Genomic DNA, 24,844 nt, shown 5'->3' with positions numbered 1-24,844 from the left:
CCAGTACAGTTGGTATGACTTCTAGCCAAGACAAGTGAGGTTTACCTGGGAATGGAGCTATGTTGCAACCTGAGGACAAGAGTGTGGTTCCTATTTTTTTTTCTTTACTAAAAAGAGTCCTAGCACGCAGATTAGAAATGTCCTATTTCCAGCTATCTTGGTCAGCTAAACATACATCACTTAGGCCCATTATGCACGGAGTGGAAAGTCTGCATTCGGGGTGGAATGGCAGCGGCTAAAATCACCAATTATGCACGCTGCAGGCGGCAACCGGGTGCAGAGTCAACGTATGCCGCCGAAAAAGCCACATTAGCGAGATGCGGAAGAAAGTGGAGCTTCCTGTAACCACAGTGCAACCAGAAGCGGCTCCGGAGTATCTGTGTGCATAATCGGATACTCTGGGTTTTGCCGCCGTTGTGTTCCGTCCCGTGCATAATTGGTTTGCTTCACTTCTTCCTCCTCCTCATTCTCCATGCCACCGTTTCAGCGGCCGTGCATAATAGGCCTTACAGGAACTTATTTTTAGAGAAAGGAATGAATAGCAGATGACCTGTGGTGTGAAGGACTTTCCTCTTTCTCCCCAGTGTTGCTTCCTCCAAAGGTCAATAATGTCACTGAGAATGATCACTGGATTTGTTTATTTGAGCCATGTCACATGATTAGCTGACCACCTGCTGAAATCCACTATATTAAATGAGTCTCCATATTGGGACCTTGAAAAGAGCATTTATTCATTCCACTAGTACCAGCAGAAATCCCACAATGTCACCCAATTTCACTGAGAAACAGATCTCTAGGAAAGAGATCCTCTGGTTGTTATTCTTAGCAGTGAATCATAATTTTTTTCCTCACAAAAGAAGCCTTGAATGTCCCCAGGGATACATACACAGAGATAACTGTAAAGCAGGTGATCACAGATACAGCCAGTACTAGTATCTGTGATTTGGGTGGGTGGAAAATGTACAGCTAAAATCCTCACAGGAATATGAGAGTTATTGCCAACTGAAGATATAATTGCCTGTCTTTATACGTGGTGTTTGTCAACATTACGACCTGCCGAAGGTAGAACAAAAAACTGAGTGAGCCATCTTGCAGTTGACTTCTTCTGGATCCTTATCGAGATTATATTTTATAAAATCATGAAGTATGATTTTGCAATTCTTCCAAATATTGCTGGCTTGTGGCCTCCAAATGGTTACCACCTCTTGGTGGTGGTGGTGGTGGTGTGTGGATGGGAGTTGGGGAGGGGAAAGAAATCTTTTTATCCTGTTGGTAATTTTAACTTTGCTATTAGTAGAGCTGAGAATCCTTCACAAAAGACTGCATTCACATGTCTTCAAAGGGAACTTTGATCGTGAAAAGCTTTGGTAGGCCAGCACTTCTGCAGCTGAGGTGTCGCTAAAAGCCTACAGAAATCCTCCCATTTCACGTTCATCTTCCTTTTTATGGCGTTTAATTCCTAGTGTATCATGCACTGCCAATTATTGTTTTCTTTTAATAAAGCTGTGAATAAATCTGTCGAAGCAGAGAACTAGGAGTGCCAGGCAGTGAAGAACACAGCGGAGCTTTGCACGTATTCTAAACAACCAAGGGCTAATTTAGGTTTATCCCATGTTAGCTGCACTATCACATGTTAGCTTGGCTGTGTGAAAATGTTATTGCAAATTATCAGCTTTCTTATCGGTGCTAACAGACACAAAATTGTTTAAGACACTGTAAATGCTACCTGTGTAAATCCTGTGAGTTGGCCCTAATATGCTTCTCAATATGTCCGTAGTCATGCCAGCCCCAAGTGCATGAAATTATGAAGCTGACTCATACCAAGTGGTAGGCAACACTTTCTGTTATAACTGGCAGCAGCATTCCTGGGTCTCTAGAAGTCCTTCACTTCATCTACTACCTGAGCCTTTTAGTTGCAGATGTCAAGGATTGAACCTGGGACCTTCTGCACCAAGCAGATGCTCTACAACTGAGCCCATAGCACATTTAGCTGTGCTACTTTGTCCTCAGAGTTTTACAAAGAACATACCATCTTAAATGTTTGTATTCTGATTCTCTTAAATTTGGAGCAGCCTGTACAAAAGAGTTAGAAAATACAACACCCAAACAATTTTCTATTTTATGTCAGCATTCTTCTAATATGACACACACACATAAGAACATCTTAACCTACTTTGTTCTCATAAAAGCCCTGTGAAGTTGATTAAGCTGAGATAGTCAATGGATGAACGAGTTGTACAGGGATTTGAACCCACATCTCCCAGATCAATCCAGCACTTTAACCAGTACATAGAATGTGTGTCTTAATTACTGAAAAGAAAAATCCAGCGTGTAACATTTCATACCAATTCAGCCTCCCACTATTAGCTTATTCTAGTATCCAAACGAGTATCCAACTTTCTGTTGCTTTGACATTTCACATACACATTACAAAATCCTATCAAGTTTCCAGTGATATATTTCACTTGTTCTCAAAGAACTTAATGAGCTTCCAATTAGTTTCGAGAAAATTCAACACACTGCCTCTTACATTGGAAATCCTGAATAGCTTCATTTGGTACAAAATTTTGCAGCAAAGCTCACCTCTGGGGTCAGCTGCTCAGAACACATAATTCCATTGATGCATCGATGGCACTGGTTACCTATCTGTTTTGGGCTCTATTAAAAGCACCAGTTATTACCTGACCCTTATATTTACTCAACTGCATCTCCCAGTATATTTCCATGCACCAGCTGAGTTCTCCAGACAACCTTCTTCTTATGATGAGCCCTTAGCTCTGCCCATACATTTAGATTTCAGTTGCAGACTGCTTCTACAGTGGGCCCACCCCTTTGGAACAGTCTACCAGAGTGGTTTCTCAGAAGATCTTCAGACCCTGCATTTAAATTGAAATTAGATTTTAATGAGCAATAGTTTTAAATATGCATGTACTGGTTTTTATATGTTGTTAATCAAATAAAAAACAAAAATAACCTTCATTTTTTAAAAATGTAATTTCAGTTAGGGCTGCCACTTTCAAACTAGGAAATTATTTGGGGGTGCACTCTCATGAGGACAAGGATAAGGGGTTCAGTGGGGGTAAAATGTCATAGTAAAAGATAAAGGTATGCCCTGTGTATGCAAGCACTGGGTCATGTCTGACCCTTGGGGTGACGCCCTCTAGCTTTTTCATGGCAGACTTAATACAGGGTGGTTTGCCAGTGCCTTCCCCAGTCATTACCATTTACTCCCCAGCAAGCTGGGTACTCATTTTACCGACCTTGAAAAGATGGAAGGCTGATTCAACCTTGAGCCAGCTGCTGGGATTGAACTCCCAGCCTCATGGGCAGAGTTTCAATCTGCATGTCTGTTGCCTTACCACTCTGCAACACAAGAGGCTCATAGAGTTCACCCTAAAAAGCAGCCATTTCCTCTATGATCTCTGGGGCTATCTCCAAATCCCACTTAGTGTTTGGCAACCTATGTTTAATCTGTATCTTACTAACTGGACTGGTATATTTTGTGTCCCTATAATCTGAATGTTGTGTTATTAGCTGCTTTGAGTCGGAGGAGATAAGGAAGAATAGAAATGTTTAAATAGATAAGGAAGGCCTGATACAAGGGTATTCCTGATGGACAGTTAAGGTCCTCCTCCACATGCATCCCCCCTTCTGAAGGGAAGAGGATGAGCCCACTGGGGTGGGGGTATTCATGGTGCGGGGTTCCATTAAGATTATGAGATGGGGGAGGTGGGGACACATTGTGGGGGAAGCATGACTGGCAACCCTGATGTTATGATGTAACTTTGGAGTGACGTGGTACTGATGTCATCATGTGGCAGCAACACCCTGTCACTGGTGCTAGAGCATCACCAAATTTGATGAAGTCACTTTTGGGTCATACTATAAGTTGCATCATCACTCTTGGGATGCCAGTCACACACCATTTTCCTCCCACTGCCCAATTGAGTGGGAACATGACAACCCTATATCTCTTCTATGAAACTCCCTCCTATTTGTTTACTCAAAACCTTTTCGGGTGCCAAGTAAAGATTAATTTGATTTTCCCAGGACTTAAGCAACAGGTAAGGTTCTATTGTTTGTTTGTTTTTCATTTGCCCTCGATTTTTCATTTGCCTGCTGTTTTTTTATTGCCTTCTGCTGATTGCTCATGTAGTTTTATTGCATTTTAGATAATGGTTTAAGATTATTTGAACTTTAAGCATAAATTTGTTTTCTACAACACCCTGGGGACATTTTTTTAGAGCAGTCACAAAACTGGTTAAGTAAATAAAAATGTTGAGGTTATCAAATGAATCAGAAACCAGTCATTTATATTTCAGGAGTTGTAGGAATTATCCATATGGAATAAAACTAACTCAGAACGATGTTACCTGTATTTGTCAGTTTAAAAGACCCGGTAGATTAAAAGAAGGGAACTTTTCTCATAGTCAGGCTTTGCCATCATTCAGATGTTTGTGATAATAATACAGATAAATCAACAGATTTGAAACATATACCTTCACATGAGCTGAAGCTAGAAAAATGTAATTGGGGCTTGCCCCATATATGTATGTGTTGTTGTTGTTGAATTGTCTTCCAGAGTGGATTAAATCTCACCCATTTCTGTCATCTTTTACTGAGCTGCATAATAACAGGACATTAAAATAAAATTTCCTCATTTGTAATGTCTGTCACTTCTTTACCTCATCCCTGTTGCGCCTTGCACAGCTAGTGGAGATAGGAAGGCCATTGATCATGAGTACTAGAATGCAAGGAGATGTTAGCAGCTATTTCTATGTGCCTGTTTGTAAAAGTGTAGATTTTAACTGTTTCACTAAGACATTTACATAATGGAGGCATGGGCCCAAGGAGTTGAGCACTCAGTCATTCACATGAGTGTGTGTGTGTGTATGTAAAATAAATCAGTTATATAGGAAAAAATGCATGTAACATGTATATGAATAGGCATTAAAATGCATATTTTTTCAGCTTTATACAAAACAAACACAATTTTGTAGATGAACCGCTGGTATGATCTGACAAGCTCTTCTTATGTTCCCTTTTCCTTCTTGTCCAGAACATCATTCCACTTCCAGCTAGCTAACTTTATTGTAATGACTCCAATAGCCTTTCCAAAAGATAAAATAACCACCATATGTGCAAATTAATATTCAGAACTGATTTAGATATAAGAACTTGAATGGCAGATGATCAGGTACTTAGGATGCTATGCCATATGCTGGCATACTCTAAGATCTTTACTGACTACCTGTGAAAATTCTGAATGCAGTATACAATGTAGACTTGAATGGCAGTAGCTTTCCAATTTGTGTGACCCTGGCAAATAAACACTCTATTTTATTCATTTATTAATTAAAACATTCATATGCACCCTTTCCTCTCGGATCAGCAAATCTTATAATATAATCTCCCCTCTTTACAGACATTGTATGTTTTCTTGACAGATAAATTTCCATTTTCATCCAACCAACTAGAAGTGTTGGGGTGAGCAGGTGATTAAGGCATTAAGAGGGCTACAATGAGGACATTCTGCATAAGTACTTTTTGAATTATCCTTTATTCACTTCCTTGTGTCATCTCATGTCAAAATTCCATCGTGCTAGCCTAAAACTGTCTACTTTGATTGTCAGTAGCTCTCCAATCCTCCAACTTCGGGTGGGTGGCTGTGTTCAGAGACAGAGCATCTGCTTTGCATTTTATTTATTTATTTATTTACTAGCTGCAAAGCCTGTTCCTAAGAACAGGCCTTGAAAGAGCCCCCTCCCCTGACCCCTGGCCAGGCAGCTTAAGGTGGCTTTGGGCCACAGCTCACAGGCGGATCAAGTGTGGCAGGCAGGAGCTGGTAGGCCCGGGACAGAGCTCCTTAGCAGGCAGTCAGCAAGCCGGGAGGCCCTCGTTAGCAGGCCCAACCCAGCAGGCAAGAGGCCCTCGTCAGCAAGCCCTCCACCGTGACCCTTTGCCCAGGGCCCTCTCCCCTTACTTGCTGCTGGTTCCAGGCACTGAGGTGCATCTGAGAGCAAAGAGGCTAGAGTCCAAGGACAGAAGGTGGGAGCTGTAGGGGCAGGGCCCATTGGCCCTATTCCAACTTGGACAGCCAGACACGTTCCAACCCCTAGGCTGTTTCACAAATATATAGAGGAACCATGGATAAGGATTTGTTGGATTTTTATCCTGTCACTCCTGAAGGCTCGTGGCGGGTTACAGAGTATAATACATAACCCCACCTCCTAAAAACACCCGTAAAAATTTATAAAAACATAATCTACAAACCCAAGATGTACTGCAATGATAAAAGTGCCCCCACTACCTCCGGGGTAAACTTAGGGGGATGTCATAAACTGCCGATGGTTCCAAAGAGGGGTCAGATCTTCCTTGGCGCGCTGGCCTCAACCATGGACCTGGCGGAAGAGCTTCATCTTGCAGGCCCTGCGGAATGCTGAAAGCTCCCGCAGGGCCTGTAGCTCTTTTGGGAGCTCATTCCACCAGGTTGGGGCCAGGACCAAAAAGGCCCTGGCTATGGTTGAGGCCAAGCATGCCTCCATGGGCCGGGTACGACCAGCAGATTTGCACCTGCATAGCGTAAAGTTCTGCAGGGGGCATAGGGTGAAAGGTGGTCCCTCAGGTATGTGGGACCCAGACTGCATAGGGCCTTAAAGGTAAGCACCAAAACCTTGAACCAGATCTGGGCAGCAACCAGCAACCAATGCAGCTGCTTCAGCACAGGCTGAATATGGGCCCTCAGCAGAGCCTTGCATGTAGAAGGCCCCAGGTTCTGTCACCAGTCAAAGGACTCAGGTAGTAGATGACATTAAAGACATCTTGAAGAGCCACTGCTGGACAGAACAGACAATCCTGACCTTGACATATCAACAGACTAATTGAGCCCTGTTACCTGAGATTATTTAAACAGGAGATGCTAGCAACTGATCCTCTGCATGCTAAGTTTCTGCTCAACCGCTGAGCTGTGCTCCTGGCCCAGTCTGACCACATCCCTGTGAATTTTGGCAATTACTCTGGGGACTTGGCTGAGACAGCAAAGACGGCTTCTGATCTTGAACTTTGTCTCTTTTGTGTGGAGGAAAACTGTTTCCAAGTGATTTGGCACGGAGGATGTAAGTAGAATGTGCATTTAGTGACTTGTCTCAAATAACTAAAGTTCAGGATAAGTGTTATTTTTACACTTGACATTTTAAAATGAAATAAATTAATTAATGAGTTCACGGCATTAAAGAAATATAGTTAAACTGCCTCGCTTCAATCATTACTCAAGAATTGCTATCATTTATACTAGGCACATCTGACTAATCAAGGACACCAAGAGGAAAACCAGTGATCAATATCTGAGGCAAAAAGCAGGAAGTTTGCATCACAACTGCAAATCAACACCGAGTCCTCAACACTAGTTTATTAGGAGATAAAAATACATAGCTGTTTTTCATTTGAGGTGAACCCTAATTCACGTGAACTTCAGATCTGTGCTTAATGAAGCCCAACTTTAAAGAACAAATGAATTTAGAGCTTATCTAGAAGTCTTATGTGAAGAACATCTGATGTCCTAAAACTGCTTTTCAAAATCCCCATAAAATATTGTGTACAAAGTTTGTGCTCCATGGAACTTTGGAAGGAAAATGTTTGATGGATATTTCCAGTGTTTGAGGGAGTGTCATTCCAAACAGTAATTCAGGCTTTCTCAACCTGGGTTTCATAAAAACCTGGGGTTTCTTGATGGCCCTGGAAGGCTTTTCCGAATGGGTGGAAGTTAATTTTATATATATATATATATATATATATATATATATATATATATATATATATATATATATATATATATATATATATATATATATATATATATATATATATATATATATATATATATATATATATATATATATATATATATATATATATATATATAATTATTATTATTATTATATATATAATGCCCAATGATGGACCTGGAGGGGGTGGAAAGGGAAGGGTGGGTGACCATTTGTCTTAACCAGCAAAAATGATGCCTGAGCGATTTAACAAGGCCACCTTGGAGCTTTTGTTTTCTATTAAACACCTTCATAAGATGAGAAAGGAGAGTTTGGTATCTTTTCCCAACCATATTCTGCATGATTGCACCATTTCTTGGGTTTCTTAAAGCCTGAAGACTGTTTTAGGGGTGTCTCAATGGTAAAAAGTGGAGAAAGGCTTCTGTAAATGCAAGCTTTCTTCTGGTAAAGAAAAACAATTTGCAAAGAGCTAGATTTGCTTTACAGTTAAGATTTTCCATCATAGATTAAATACATGGTTTCTTCAGGACGGTGCTCTGATTTGATGCCACACGTTCAACTGCTACATGTAAGTTCATAACCATATAATCTGAAATAAGAGTTACACCTCCTAAGATTTCAATGGACTTCAAAGAGTGTACTGTGAGTCTATATATATCCCATATTTTAAATTTTACTAACTGGCCACCAACATCATAGGACCTCTGGTGAGTGCTACTGTCCACCCCAAACTCTGCTCCCCTTCCAGAAACCATTTCTTACCTTGAACGATCAAATAAACCTGGGAAGTCTTGGGATGATGCAGCGTTTGCACTGAGCATGTGTATGATCCCTCATCATAGACATCCACTTTCTGGATTCGGAGGCTGTATTCCAGAGGAGTGCGTTTCTCAAGCTCTACCCGGGGGTCCAGTGACCATTTGTCTTGACCAGCAAAAATGATGCCTGAGCGATTTAACCAGGCCACCTTGGAGCTTTTGTCTTCTATAAAACACCTGCATAAGATGAGAAAGGAGAGTTTGGTATCTTTTTTAAAAATCCAATTAGTTTTTGATAACACTCTCCCATGTTTGCAATCCATTTCCATCATCATTCATGTTGCTGTCTTTTTATGTATGTTTCTTTAAAAAAAAACATTTCCATGGTTGTCTTCACTTCCAGCGCTTACTATTCCTGTGTCAGATATAGATCTGAAGCTGAGGGTAACTTGCCCATTGAGTAGTGTCCACACAGAGGTGGGACAGATTCTAGCTTCACAGCTCTCAGCCCAATTCACTATCCATGCCAGAAATACATGTTTTGATGGAATTATGTGACTGGAACTTCTAATGTCCATCTGTGGTCTAAAATGCAGCAGTTGTGGGTAAATGAAATGGGCTAGAACTGAGAAACTGGGTTTTGGCTCTCTCATTTTGTCTGAAAATGCTATATCATGGGTCATTTTAGTACCTGACATGTGAACTCCCCCCCCCCCCATATTCTTTTAAATCAGGGGTAGTCAAACTGCGGCCCTCCAGATGTCCATGGACTACAATTCCCAGAAGCCCCTGCCAGCGAATGCTGGCAGGGGCTCCTGGGAATTGTAGTCCATGGACATCTGGAGGGCCGCAGTTTGACTACCCCTGTTTTAAATTGTTAGCCACCTTGGTGGCCCTTATTAGGGCAGGAAGACAGGATATGAATTTTGTAAACAAGACCAGGAACAATGCAGGCACCTCTCTTAGTTCCTTGCTAGGACTTTAATACAGTTCTAGAAAGAGTGAACATTTCCAATTGGTAACATTACGTAAGTAGGAAGGAATTAAGCTCCTCTTCCCCAACCCAATGAGGACAGCTCCCTCACAGGGTAGCTACACTAGCATGTGCGGTTTGGCACAATTACCTAAAATGAATCATGCCACTCTCAGTTATGTATGTTATTGCCTACATAAGGCTATTAGCCTTTAAAGGATCCATTAAAATATACTCCATTTGATCTTTATACCTTAAAATGATCTGCACTGGCCCTATTTCCCCCCCACTTAAAAGGAGATCCAAGTCACTGTTCTCCTTGAACTTATATAACTGTTCTCCTACCTACAATTTCCCTTCGGAAACTGCCCATGCTATCCTCACATAGTATAATATTTTGTTTTTCCCCTCAAATGTACCCAAATGCAGGATGCACAGCAGACTTAAAATATTCCTGTCACCTTCCAGTCAGTGGAATGAGAGGTCAGGGTTGTGAACTATATATTTTTTCTTTAAAAATTGTTATGAGACAACATCTGTTACCCCGTACAACTGCTCTCCATGACTGGCTACCACAGCCTCTTTTTGGCATTAAAAATGTGTTCTATCTGCATATTTCCCCAGTTCTAGACAGCTGTTAACCTTTCCTGAAAAATAGATGGTGTCTGCCCCTGAGCCAACATCAGAGCTGCCTCCACTGTGTATGCTGCCTCCACCGTCCAGGAATTATGCTCAGATTTCACCAACCCCATACAGTTTGCTTAATAGCCTCAGAAAACCAGGTGACACAGGTGAGAGGAGGGAGGTGAGGTAGGGAAGCAGCACACACACAGAGTCACAGTATGGTCTGCCACCTGGCAGGCCCTCAGTTGCAACAGCTGTCGGTAGCAGTAGGGTGTCTGCTAGCAGGAAGATGGACTGACAGCTCTCTCTGGCTACATTAGTCATTCAGTCTCTTTATGCAAAAACAGAAAGAAGCTCACACAAAGTCAAGCCCAGTCTAAACCCAAAGGATAAGACAAATCAAAGAGGATATGTACTATGTTGCTTTGTGAAAACAGAGGCAAAGGGAAGGATGTCCTGGCTTCTATCTGCAGCCAGAGGATCAAGGGCTGTTGGAAGATTCCCCCGACCCCTGTAGGATCACCAGCTGTGGAAAACTAAACCAGGCTGGGCCTAGTTAGTACTTAGATGGAAGACCACTGAGGAAGTCCAGGGTCGCTACACCAAGGTAAGTAATGGCAAAACACCTCTCCTTGTCTCTTAAGGGGTTGCCATAAATCAGCTGCAACTTGATAGTACTTTCTACAAGGGACATCAATCAATAAAATAAGCACTGTATTTTCTCCTTATCTATTAATACTGCTATTCTGCTGCTTCCTTAACTTCTAAACAATATGTTACACGTAGGCATTGTGCAGAGATGATATAGGCACTATACAAAGGATGTAATGTACATTAGAAAACAAGAAAGGCCAAGGAACACCAGCAAGTGTGTTGCACCAACATGGAAATGAATTGGCTTGTGTGGATGAATGGGACTGCTCAAGCCTGTAGACCCTGTTCTACCTTGTTTATGCGAAGGCTTTTCCCAACGCCTGGAGAGCCCCCCCCCCCCCGGTAATTCACCAGCACCACCTGACCTGTATACGGAATTGTCCACTGAGAGTGTCAGGACTCCCAGCATCCCTTTCAAGTTCTGAGTCCCTCTCTCTATGTTTCCTGCTGCCCATCACCCATTCACCACGAGGAGAGTTTTACTGCCTTGAACATCCCTGGAAGAATAGCCACTTGCCAACAGATTACTTTCCCTCTCTTTGAATAGCATGTCCAAGATAGTGGAGGTTTATGTGGTACAGAGAACCACTACTAGCATAAAATTTATCTATCTCTGTCTCTGTCTCTGTCTCTCTGTCTCTCTCTCTTTTAACAGTGTCCACATACTTCTATAGCACCAGACTGAGCAGTTAAGTCTAGTGGGCTTAGCAGCCAATGGCTCACAACATGGATGGGAAGATGGGACAATGCTGCCAAGTTGGCATTACAATACCATTTCTGGTGAATACTGGAAATATTGTCATGTTGCTGGAGTGATGCCAATGTAACCAAAGAGTTTTGTCCAGATCTTAGAGGGTCACCTTGTATTCATACAATGTTACTTCTGGGTATCCACCAGAATTGACATTGCTCCATTTGTTTTTCCTTACTCTTGCTGACCCTAAGTCAGTCCAAGGGCAATGCAAACAGGTACCAACACAAAGAATTTTCCAAAAGATTTCCTGGGTAACATGCCTTTACAACTAATTTAGCCTCAGAGACATGAGAAGATACATCATTCTTGCCAGACTTCATGCTTTAGAACCAGTTAAAGTTTATTGATCCTCATCAGGCTCATCACTATCACTATTTCCTATAATTCACTGATTCACTTGATTCACGAGTCTCTTGACAGAACCCTGCAGTTTACTTTTCTGAACCATTCTACTCTGATATTAAGCAACATCATGAGCCTAAAGCAAAATTCATGTGCCTTTGTATAATGTATTTTTATTGGAATAAGCAAACGGGATAGATTATAGTGCAGTCATTTGATACTGCCCACATCATAACATGCAGGGAATAAATATATACATCAATAAATTCAAGGGATTCCCAACAGACTTCTATTACAAACAGACTTCTAAGAAAATTTTAAAGTCAACTCATCTAAAGCTTACAAGTCTTCTCCTCTGGCAGATTTTCTATTGAGCCATTTGCAGTCTCCCTGTGTGTGTATGTGTATGTGTCAGTCACAGTGTAATCTTGAAAGACAGACTTATGGGATTCACTGATATTGAAAGGTTGTTCAAAGTTCATCTGTGAAAAATGAATTTCAGTACTGAATTTCTGGCTTACTGTATCCTATAATTTTCTCTTTAAAATTTGTACATATTCATGATACTGACAATATGAAATTAGTAAATTATAACCTCAGGGGCAGTTCTATTTTGTTTTGTTATGTTTCTGATGGTCCCCATGTGGCTGTTATTATATGCAACTCTTAAAGTGAGATCAACTTGGTTCAATCTTACAGGAATTCTGGAAAGTGACTGGAAACACTATACCCTCATTATATTTTATCATGCTTCATTTTTTTTTTCCTATTTGGTCTTTGGATGGCCTAACCATGCCTTTTTCTCTGATTAAGTTTTTTTTGTAACCAAAAGAGACTGATCTATTATCTTATCTTCCTTATGAAGAGCAGCAAATTCAACCAGGTGGCCATTCATGTGCAAATCTATAACATCTATTTTTGTTTTAATTTTTGTTGCTCCATGACTAAAGAAGAGCTTCACAACCTAGTTCAAAAAAGAGCTTTCGGGGTTTTTTTTTAAATGATGACCTGAATATGAAGCGACATTTCAGTTGCTTCTATATTTCTCCTTCTGTTTAACTAAATAAAAGCTTCTGGTCTCCAGGGCTGTGTCACTCTCTCACCTTTTGTCAGCTCCATTCACACAAGTGTACTTTTAGAGGAAAAGAATGAAGTTTGGAGTTTAAAGATAATAAAAACAGTTTGACAGTACAGACTCAAACAGTTTCTTTGGAGAAATTAAGACATTTTAGACCTCAGGATGCTGGTCTGATCCATATATTAAGATCACAAAACCATATTTTTTAGTAACATTCTCTTGACCTTCCTATCTTGTTTGGGTCCACCCCCCAATAAGCCTATATCCACATTATTCTGGGCTTAATTCTGTCCCCAAAGCACGACAAGATGTGAAAGGAAACTGGGAAGATGCTACACACCCATACATACATACATACAGTATTTGCTGGCGTATAAGACTACTTCCCCCCCCCCTGAAAAACATGCCTCCAAGTGGGGGGGGGGTTGTCCTATACGCCGGGTGCACTTCAGTTGGGATAGACATAGCTGGCCATAGTGGCCTCCCGATGCCCGCCCACTTCATTCTATATTCCATCCAGTATCGTGTGGTCGGTCATCAGCATGGCTGCGGAGAGCATCAGCAGCGAGACAGGGGTGCCAGCCTTTTCGACGTGACCGGCCCGTTCTGCTCGGTGGGAAGCAGCGATGCTCTGGCCCGCCCCTTGTGTATGCAGAGCTCACACATGCACACTTGCGCACTAGTGCTGGTCACAGGGAGATGCAGGGGCGGGCCGGAGGCACTGCGGTTGCGCTGTGGCCCTACAATGGTGACAATGACAGGTACTGTCATGTAACAACTCTATATTTTGAGAGGAAATGTTGGGGGTCGTCTTATATGCCCGGTCGTCTTATACACCGGCAAATACGGTACATATTTCCCTCCCCTGAGGGAAAAGGGGATGGGACAATACAGAAGGCAAACAAACAAACAAAATGCACATTACATTTTTGTGTTAATAAGTCAGCAAAAATAATGTACACTGTACATTATTAAAATTGCATATATGTATATGCAGCACCAACTGAATACAGCAAAAACCAAAACTTTTGACAAAAATATCAGAAATATAATTCACACAGAATTTTTTTTTTTGAAAAAAGAAACAAATTAGGGAGCCTTCACTCATTCAAACGTGAACCCAGGTTTCCCCAGAGCCACACTCTGACGTCTGCATCACACTGACTCCTTATTTTATTTATTTATTTTTGGATTTATACTCCACCACTCCCCAGAGACTCATGGCAGCTGTGATACTCCTGTGATGCTGGACAAACCAGAAGGCATCCTTCTCATCTGGAACCTGTTTGTCTCAGGTACATAACATAACCATACCACTGTCAGTATTTTTCACTCTAACTTCAGAAGACCCAGTGCTCCACAGCCACGTGGAAACATGTCTACAAAGGAAAGCTGACCCTATTACATATGTGCTATTTCACATAAATGGGGGAGGGGGGCAGAGAAAGCCCAGGAAATTTGGATTCAAAGTGCTTGCATAGATTTCATTAATTTCTGTTTACATCCTGCTGCTTTGTTTCTTAAACGAATGGGTTTGTGATACTCTTTTCAGAGAAAAAAAATTTCAATCAACAGATGTGAATTTCATACCCATAAACCACTGTGACACTTGACCTTATGATCACACCTTAATCAAGATTTATATAATGATAATCAGATAGGGTAATAAGTGTTAATTCAATATTAACAGAGCTTGTAATTTACATGATATTCAGACAGCCACTGCATAACACCTATCAAATATTATAAAGTTATAAATGTTTGTTAATAATCAATAAACACAATTGCAATTAAAGTTGAACAATGTAATTGGCAACCTAATTAAAGGCTACCGATAGCCATAACAGACTAATTTCTTTCCCAGGTCAAATGCGTTTTATACAGTCTTAATTAAAGTGTAAACCCGTGTTTGTCTAGCTGGAAGTAATCTCTACTGTGTTGAGTGGGGTTTACTCCTTCAGAAATATGCATAAGGGTTAGAAAAATGGTTCAGCTGAATAATAAAGTAGCCCAAATTCCATGAATGAGAGTGGCCAGTCAGCTCTGAGCATCCCTTTTGGATAAATGGACAACTCAATGTGTAATTTTAAACAGTTATATCCCTCTATATGTCTTATTACTTCAGTGGACTTAGAAGGATGTAAAACTATTCAGGACTGCAATGCCAGGATCCCCTTCATCCACAAACACATAGGGACACAAGAGCTTCTTTCCCATAGTACAACCTGAAATGGAAAATGTGTATGAATATTTCAGCCCTATGGGGAGGGCTTATGTGACTTCTCATCTAACTGGAACCCTGCCAGGAGAAAGGATATTGATGTGATTCATCATGTGGGGTTGTATCACACAAATCATGGGACTGGATCCAAAGGCTATATTCTGCTTCATGTAAAAGGAACCTTTGAATAGGCATCCACTGCTTGGAACAAGTCCATGATCTCAGAAGGTATCCTTTCATTTTTAATTAATTATATGTATAAAACTATTTACATCCTGCATTTCCTCATGGCTAAAGGCAATTTCATCACCTTTAGATCTGTTCCAGGATCCAATCCTTAGAACACAGTTTCATTAATCATAACAAAACTTAATTCCAACGATGACAGCCATAATTAGACATATAGTTAACCTGTCGACCTGGATGAAATGGAGGTGGGTAGAAACACATACTCTCCACAGGGCTTATTGAAGGAAAGGTCTAATAAAAACATGATAGATCAATAAGACACTTGTACTATCTGAAACTAGTAATTTTGTGGTGGAAGCACCGGGGGGTGGGGGGATAACAGGAGAAGGTTTTGTCCTCCATGCCCAGCTTGAAGGACTTCTGGAGCCATGTATTTGGCCACTGTGTGAAACAGGATGCAGGATTAAAAACAGCGTTGGTCTGACCTAAGATATCCACCCTATGTTCTATTGTTCTCTGACCTAAGCAGAATTCAACCCTTCTAAACCCAATGGGCACAGAAGGGTGCTTAGGATGGAATCATGTACCTAGTTACAGAAGGAGGAATATGTCTTAAAGTATTTATAATGCATGTTTTTATGGCCTGTAACCCACAGCTGGTACTGATGTTAGAAAAGAGTGGTTTGTTGGGCTCCAGTTACAAATAATTGAGAACCACTTAACTAAACAGGGTTAGTAAAACTGCAGGCCATATTACCGTACCTGTTTATCTATTCAGCCTTCCCCCAAGCCCAAATGAGTCATATGTTTTTCCCTCAACATTCTTGTGATTTTGCATCTTATACTATTCTGTCTCTTCTCCCATCGAAATGCTTGTACAAAGTGCATTAATTTCTCAGTGTGATGTACCAGCAGCAATTCCATGTTGTTTCTAATGTTCCAGCCAATTGTTTTTCGTCCACCCCCAGTTTTTCCCCACTCCCTGCCGTTGGCAAACAGATGTGTGTCCTGTCAAGAAGAATCATTTGGCTGGAAATCATGACAAGCTATGAAAACCAACTTCATTGTCAGGAGCGGCAGGAGCGGCAACAAAGTTAGACCATTGCTTTCCGTAAAAGAGATGGGGCTTTGTTTGCAGGCTCCCCATATTCAGAGCATCTGCTCTTGTCTATGAAAATGGACACTTGAATCTATGTTAGAGAGTCAATACCCTGAGCAGGAAGACCTTCAGCTAGATTGATCCAAACTCCCTTAGAATCCCTTGAAATTCCCTCAGGTTCTTGATCCGAGTGGGCTGAAAGTTAGACAGAAATCAGCGACAGTGTAGAAGATGCAGAAGTATAATCTGAGAAATTTCATGAAACTAGCTTCTCTCCCAAATTCCTATAATTCCTTGGCTGAGTCTGAACCTCCCAATTATTTTTGAAGTTGGCTTTACATAAGATTAGATAGCAATTCCTAGTTCCAAGCAGTAATAAAATGGTGGTGGACTTCTGACAGCTGCCAAATGCAGCAGTCAACAACTTATGCTAAATGGCCCATGTGGAGTGTTTCATCATATGACAAACAATTTTAAAAAGCTTCCCAGTGGAAGCTGTAGTTTGCATTTGTGCTGTAGTTTACACTGCTTTGGGGTGACCTCCTGTGCATTCTGACAATATGCTTCAACCAGCCTTCTTTGATTAAAGCATACCTTCCAACAGTTGACAGAAGAAAGCAGAAGAAAGTACACTTGATTCATTATGAGAACCAGATTAATAATGAATGGATGAATATTTCATTATCCCTATTTCACAATTCAATACAGCAAGCTCACCAACCAATCAGAAGACATATCTTCTAAAAATTACACATTCACAACACAGATACCACAGCTTACTCTAAAAATACCCATCTTCCCCCGCCTTCAAATTTCAAAATTTGGGACATGCTAGCAAAATTGTAAAGCCCATTTTAGTTAAGACAGCTTTGTAGGTACAGCAGTCAAGGACATTCCACAAATAGGTAAATAATTCAATATGCAAGAGATTGTGATATAGTAGGAAACTGGCCCTGTACCTAAAAAATAGGTGCAGCTGGAAGCTGTGCTTCAATGGTGTGTGTTTTCGAAACACTCTCGGTCTCTGCAGACAGCACACAGGAGTGAGGAGGGAAAGGCATTTTAAATTAAACTACTTTGAACTGAGCCAAATGCATTCTTCTCCAGCCCAAGATGCCTCCTTCTGAGAGCGGCACAACTTGCTAAAGTCTCCATGCAAAGCCTGCCTTCCCTGAAGGATCACAACACCACAAGTGCTGACGAGCCAGCTGTAATCTTGCCATTTCACACGCATTTGCAGGATTCAGCTAACAACTTCCCTTGCCACCCATCCAAACCCCCTGCTACCTCGAGTGCCGGCAGCAAAATGGCAGAAAGGGAATAAAATGGGATCAAATGCTGCTTGTTCAATGCAAAACAACACTGACTCGCGGTAGCAAGCATAAACAAGCCAAGCATAGTCTCCAACGTGTTGTGAAGTGTGATGCTGGAAAGGAAATGCAGTTCTTCCACACCATAAGCAGAGAAAGCAGGTGCAATACAGCATCACAGCAAACCATGCAAAGATGGTATCTTGTTTTGTTCCTTCCTCTTACCAAGCAATCACATGGAGCATGGTATTGTTGAAAGAAAAGAACTTGTAGGATGCAGGAGTCACCTTTAAGCTTCTTTTTATTATATTCAGGCAGGCAGTCTGGGCCAGGCATATCTGAGGGATTACCTGTCTGAATATGTCCCTCGGAGGGTGCTACGTGAAGCAACCACAAATCACCTGGTAGTCCCCAGCCCTTTAGAAGTCTGACTGGCCTCAACCAGGGCCAGGGCTTTTTCAGACCTGTCCCCTGCCTTGTGGAATGAGCTCCCCGATAACATCAGGGCCCTAACCGAACTAGCACTGTTCCATAGGGCCTGCAAGATGGAACCCTTCCCCCAGGCTTATGGTTGAGATCAGTTCATACAAGCAAGTATGCAACATCAGGGCCTCCCCGCCGCAATCCAGATGGCTCTTCTCGCCTGCAGCCTAATGAGAAGAACAGTTTAGGGATGTCACCAATTGTTGGATGCTTTTTAAAACTGTTTTAATGTTTTTAATCTCATTGTATTTATTAAATGTTGTGAACCGCCCCACAATGGCAGGTCCAATAGGGGAAATCTATAAATTTGATAATAAATAAAATAAAAATGCTATTTGTTGATTCAGGAAGCAATGGTTAGACTATACAGAAGACTCCTAGGGACTTGAGGTTAGTCTTAAAGATCCCTGTGATAAATAATTCTTATTTTATTTGAGAATCATTTGAAAATACTATGGTTGCAGAAAACCTGGGCAAAATTTTCCTCTGGGAAGAAAAGAGGGACAGGTGGTATAACCTTATCAAGACCTAGGAAGATCCCAGAAGACATTAATGCAGTCTGTGCCAAGAATAATTTCTCTGGGCTCGGTACAACATGCAATATACCCAACTCTGTCCTGATAGCATCCCATACATATAATTTCATTAATAATGTGAATTAAATCCCTTTCACCTTCATGGTAACTATGATGAAGTCTTGTAGAGGTCTCTCTGCTGAAGCTCCTCTGGAACACATTGCTATTAGGTTGCTTGACATACAGTACCCGGGAAATCAATGTCTAACACTCCATGGGATCTCCCTATTGCTACTGCTGTCACAGTATTGCAGGCAAGTAAAGTGCAGAGAAAGAGAAGGAAAGGTGAAGACAAGTTTTGGGGCGCATAACACACAATGTAAAAGGTTCCAAATAGCAAAACAGGCCTCAGAAAATACAAACTGTTTTCTAATTTTTTTAAAGTAGTGAATAGTTCAGTCTTAAACTAAGTCTTCTAAGGTGACTGGATTCAATGTATTTAGAACACTATTGCTCTGCTTTGGATGGCACTGCCAGGGGCAGGGAAGGAGGGAAAGCTAAAGACTGGGGCAGATAAAGGTTGGTTGGCTGATGGGTGGAAAGAGAGAAGGGTGCAGGGAAAGCAGTGGGGTTATTATGGGGCTTTAGAGAAAGGAAAGAGGAAATGGGGGCCGAAAAAATGGCACACACACACACACACACACACGCCACTATAAGGCCATATTCCTACTGACTTGTGGAAATCCTCAGCTGTTATTGTTTTAAAAAGTAAAGTGATAAAACTGCAATCCAGAATGGCCCTGCAGCACGGTAGGCTGAGCTTTTGTTCCCTCTGTACCCTATCAAATACCAAAATGGCCACACATACCCCCTACTTCAAGTTTGGCCCTTGACAAGTGTATTGGAGCTTGCAGTGTTACAAGCTTGATCAGAACTGGATCCTCACAGAACAGGCTGCCACATCTATCTCTGGCCTTGAGAGAGAAGGTGATGATGCAAGGGGTTACAGGAATGAACAGGAGGAGAAAGAGTGTGTGTGTGTGAAAAAGCAGTGGGGAAGCAAAAATAAACAGGAGGAGGAGGCGAGCCCCTGCCTGTCAACACCCAAAGCACAGTACAGGTTCACACAGCCACATTTTTCATAAGATGATGGCACCAGTTATATTGCTTGATACTTGGATTGGATATTGTGTATTGCTGTAATAATCTTTTATGTTCTGACCACCACTATCAGCTGGGGGATCACAATGTATAGATCACCCAGCAGACTGAGGGGGATCAGGAAGGTTATTACTGGGTTAGGAAAGTTTGGGACTGAATCTACCAACCAATCAGCTCTCCAATTTTTAAGGGAAGGTCTACCCTCCTGTGAGAGCTATGAACCAGTGGATATAGTTCAAGTTTCTTTAGGCTGAAAGTTAGAGAGAAGCTAATGACAATAGAAGAAGAAGAAGAAGAAGAAGAAGAAGAAGAAGAAGAGTTGGTTCTTATATGCCGCTTTTCTCTACCCAGAGTCTCAAAGCGGCTTAGAGTTGCCTTCCCTTTCCTCTGTGAGGTAGGTGAGGATGAGAGAGCCCTGATATTACTGCTGGGTCTGAACAGTAGCCCAAGGTCAGCCAGCTGGCTGCATGTGGGGGAGTGCAGAATCAAACTCAACATGCCAGATTAGAAGTCCGCACTCCTAATCACTACACCAAACTGGCTCTCAGCCCCAGGCAGAAGAGGAACAATGTGGGGAGAAGCTTTTAGCCCCTCCATATTTCCCGAGCTGAGGTAGTAGGTAAGCAGCCTGCTGGACAGCTGGTTGGACTGAGCATGGAGTGTGACACCTCTTTTATTATATCACAGTTCCCAGGTAACTTAGCCAAGCACCTAAGAGATGAATCCATCCAGCCCTCCATATCCATCATGTAGCAGTCCAACATATTATAACACAGCTTTCAATGCTTCTTAGGCTTTTATTAATTCTGTTGAGCTCGGGGGATCATTATGATTATGAATCATTAGGTGCTCCTAGGTATGACCAATAACAATTGCTACAATGCTTGTTCCAGCTGCTGCAGTTATGGAAATGGCTTGCATTTAATTTTATTTTTTTCTGTTTAAAAAATGGAACAAAATAACTCTACATGCATTTTATACATAAACTCTCTCAATTTGGGACAAACGTTTAAAACTAGCAATAATAACTAACAATGATAAATCATTGGAATATCAAATCACGGCAATGTGTGAAAAAATATTAAAGAAGCATATTTCCTAATGAAAATATTCAAAACAAGCAAATACAAATGCAGGGGGGGGGATCTGTTTTTCAGAGTCATCCTAAACAGTGCCACACCCATTTAAGACCATCAAGCTCAGTGGAATTAGAAGGGTGTAACTCTATTTAGGATTGCACTGTTAATCACGTTTCTTCCGCTTGGTACAATGCAGAAATGAAAATAGGTATTTAATATTAAATTCTGTTCCGTGATCCATGAAACTTTCTGCCCAAGTTTCCCCTTACTTCTGTCAGCAAAACGTATGCTAAAAGCCGGCTTCCCTGTGTGATGAGGTGTGTTTACCAGTGAGAAACCGTCTGTCTAGGAATCGAGCATCTCATTCCAATGTGGCCCCTATGGGAGTGCCACAAACACTTCAGCTTCTTATGCTAGGCAGATAGTTTGGCTGCCTGGCCTGCTACAGTGCACATAACATCTTGATTCAGATCGTTTACTGGCCTGCCAAATATTCTCACATGAGCTTCAATCAGGGCCCTGCTCATAGAGTGAGCAGCAGAGGAGGAGGCAGTGATAATGTGGTCTCTCTGAAAAGAGTATGAAATCCTTCCACTTTTTGATCAGTGGAGAATTCTTCAACTCCCCCTTTCAGCATAGCCAGGCTGTTTTTGATTTTGACACAGAAAGATTTAGGGGAGGAATGCTGATCGACATCTGGTCCCATCAGCTGCATGAACTGTCTGGCCAAAAAAACAGCCCATACTTTGTCTTTGCCATTTCTCTTTATTTTTATTGCTTGGATTTATAGCAACAACACCCCCAATCTAGCATAGAAGAAGAATCGTTTTTTATACCCCGCTTTTCACTAGCTAAAAGAGTCTCAATGCAGGCTTACACTCGCCTTCCCCCTCCTCTCCCCACAAAGACACCCTGTGAGGTAGGTGAGGTTGAGAGAGCTCTGACAGAGCTGCTTTGTGAGAACAACACTATCATGACTGCGACTAGCCCAAGGTCACCCAGCTGGCTGCTTGTGGAGGAGCAGGGAATGGAATGTGACTCGCCAGATTAGAAGCCGCTGCTCTTAATCACTGCATCAAGCTGGCATCATAACAGTTGCACATGGGACAGGACAAAACCGTTTGTTTGAATCCAAGCATTGCAGGGCTAGAGACATTTCAAGAATCAGATGGTTCAGTTCTGTTACATCAAGGAAGGAGCTGTTACATTCAAACCATCACTGCAAGGTAATAATCTCCCCCAGGGGGTTCTTGAACTATATAATGCTAGGCCATTACCTCCTTGAGGAAAGCAAATAACTGTACAAGAGAGCCAAATACTACTGAGATCAAGAAAGACCAACCTTCTGCCTGGTGGTGTTCACATTTATCCATACCTTAGAGGAAAACAGTGGTAGAAGGACAAGCTTAGGAGTGTGTATGATGATATCAGAGGACTTGATACAAGAAACAGAAAGATACGGGGTATAGCCACCTAAGTCAGCCATCTAAATAATATTAACAATTAAAAAGATACATTCCTTACATCCACAATGAAGAATGAATTAATAGGATCTACCAGCCAGTCATTTGAGGGGGGGGGGGATAAATATTCTACTGTACAGTTGGGCAGCCTTAGACTTGGGACTGATTAGTCTTGTGCCCTTCGATGGTATGGATGGTGTTGCTAGGTTTGGTGATTATATTGCTAGAGTGAACACGGGGCTGGCATTTTGGTTTGTTGCAGGCACTAGTCTTACACTCCATGTCCATTAGAAAGCACATTGTTGGGGGTGAGAAGTTGTTTCACATTAGAAGGGTGTTTGTGGGCACGAAAATATTTGCCTCACAATGTTTGGTGTGTGACTGGAGGCATATAGAAGAAGAAGAAGAGTTGGTTCTTATATGCCACTTTTCCCTACCTGAAGGAGCCTCAAAGTGGCTCTTCCCATTCCTCTCCCCACAACAGACACCCTGTGGAGTGGGTGAGGCTGAGAGAGCCCTGAAATCACTGCTTGGTTTTATCAGTGCCGTGGCGAGCCCAAGGTCACACAGCTGGTTGCATGTGGGGGAGTGCAGAATCGAACCCGGCATGCCAGATTAGAAGTCCGCACTCCTAACCCCTACACCAAACTGGTACCAGACTGTAGATCATGAAGCTTCCAGTATGTGGTTTTTATGAGGGCTACATTATGACTTTTGTGGGCTCTAGGCAGCTTTACTTTGTAGGCCCCTTCTGCCATAATAATATCAATATTAAAAATTATTTTTATATAAATTTAACATTTTATTTTTCTGTTTTAGGCAAAATTTAATAGATAGTCCTGGGCCCTAATATTTAATTATTTTCTGGTGTGAGGAAAAAAATTAAAACATTTTCTTTAACCCTAAATGCTTTTTATGCTTCCATTATATGTATTTGTACAGTACTATAAAAAAATATATCTCTTGCGTGGACTGTTTGATAGTCAGGTTAGGCTGTAGCTGTTGAGGACCTGGTGTAATTTCTCCAGTGTTCCTTTTCCTTGTGTCTAAATGATGAAACTATCAATAAATCTCAGGTACAAGAGAGGTGTTAATGGATGGGAGCTGGCGAAACACCGTTCCAGGTCAGCCATGAAAATGCTGGCATACTGTAGTGCCATCCAGGTGCTCGTGGTTGTGCCATTGGTCTGAAAGAATAAATCATCACCAAATCTGAAGTATAGATTCAAATGGGTAGCCATGTTGGTCTGAAGTAGCACAAATAAAATGAGAGTCCGGTAGCACCTTTAAGACAAAGATTTATTCAAGGCGTGAGCTTTCGAGTGCTCGAATGCTTGCACTCGAAAGCTCCCACCTCGAATAAATCTTCATTGGTCTTAAAGGTGCTACTGAAATCTGAAGTAGTTATAGGTGAGAATATCCACAAAATCTTGTTAGTTACCAAGATGCTGCTGGACTCAAATTTAAATTTCAGAAATGGTCCGCTTGGAGACTTTGACCTTTCTCAAACAAGTTTGCTGCCTGCCAGCACCCCCTCATATCCTTCCTTCTTATGAACAAACTGGGTCCTTTTGGGACTGGTGAGAACTGGCTGGCTGACCATATGCTCAACTCCTGGAATGTCATCAGACCTCTCTGTATTGGAAAAATGTATAGCTTTCATCACGGATACACTGCAAATGTGAACAAGGTCATCTATAGCAGTGGTCCCCAACCTTTTTATCACCAGGGACCACTCAACGCCTTTTACTGAGACCCGGTGGGCGGGGGGTAGTTTACTCCTCTACTCTCAACCACTGCCCTAACGCTCTCTGATCGCTATGGTAATGTTTAAACATCCCTTCAAAATAAGATACAGACACGCCACAACAATGAAGTGTGTTGTAAAGGGCTGGGGGGGGGGGAGAAGGCGTCCTTCAGGGCCCACCTCCAATTAGTGGAAGGACCACATGTGGTCCGCGGCCCACAGGTTGGGGATCGCTAATCTATAGTGTCGGGTAATAGAAGAGGTAAAAAGGAGAGAACCAGTGACAGCCCCACAATATACTGCACACAACAACATTCAGTCCCACCCCTGCTGATAAACTAGGGTTGCAAGTTTCCAGGTGGTGACTGGAGATCTACTGGAATTACATCTGATCTACAGATCACTTCCGCTGGAGTAAACAGTGGCTTTGGAAGGTGAACTCTTTGGCATTATGCCACAATGAGATCTCTCCCCTCCTCAAACTCTGCCTTCCCCAGGCTCTCCCCACCCTCACATCCAACCCAGAGCTGGCAACGCTATGGGCAGTACAGAAGGATAGCCTGCCTTCCAGATGGTTGACCTGTTCAAACAGGGCCTGCCCAAAAGGCCA

The 24,844-nt window shown here is 41.9% G+C and overlaps 1 protein-coding gene across 2 annotated transcripts in view; it reads right to left on the bottom strand.

The window, feature by feature from the left end:
- The window catches only part of LSAMP (limbic system associated membrane protein), a 1,850,461-nt gene that overhangs the window by 291,859 nt on the left and 1,533,758 nt on the right, over positions 1 to 24,844 (bottom strand). For both annotated transcript variants that reach the window (XM_077341931.1, XM_077341930.1), the window contains one exon: positions 8,547 to 8,779. In XM_077341931.1, coding sequence (XP_077198046.1) covers positions 8,547 to 8,779 — 233 coding nt within the window. The remainder of the gene's footprint in view (positions 1 to 8,546; positions 8,780 to 24,844) is intronic.

This window comes from Paroedura picta, chromosome 6 (assembly GCF_049243985.1).
Source record: "Paroedura picta isolate Pp20150507F chromosome 6, Ppicta_v3.0, whole genome shotgun sequence".
NCBI lineage: Eukaryota > Metazoa > Chordata > Lepidosauria > Squamata > Gekkonidae > Paroedura > Paroedura picta.
The sequence above is the reverse complement of the archived record's forward strand: the minus strand, read 5'-3'. Positions and strand labels throughout refer to the sequence as shown.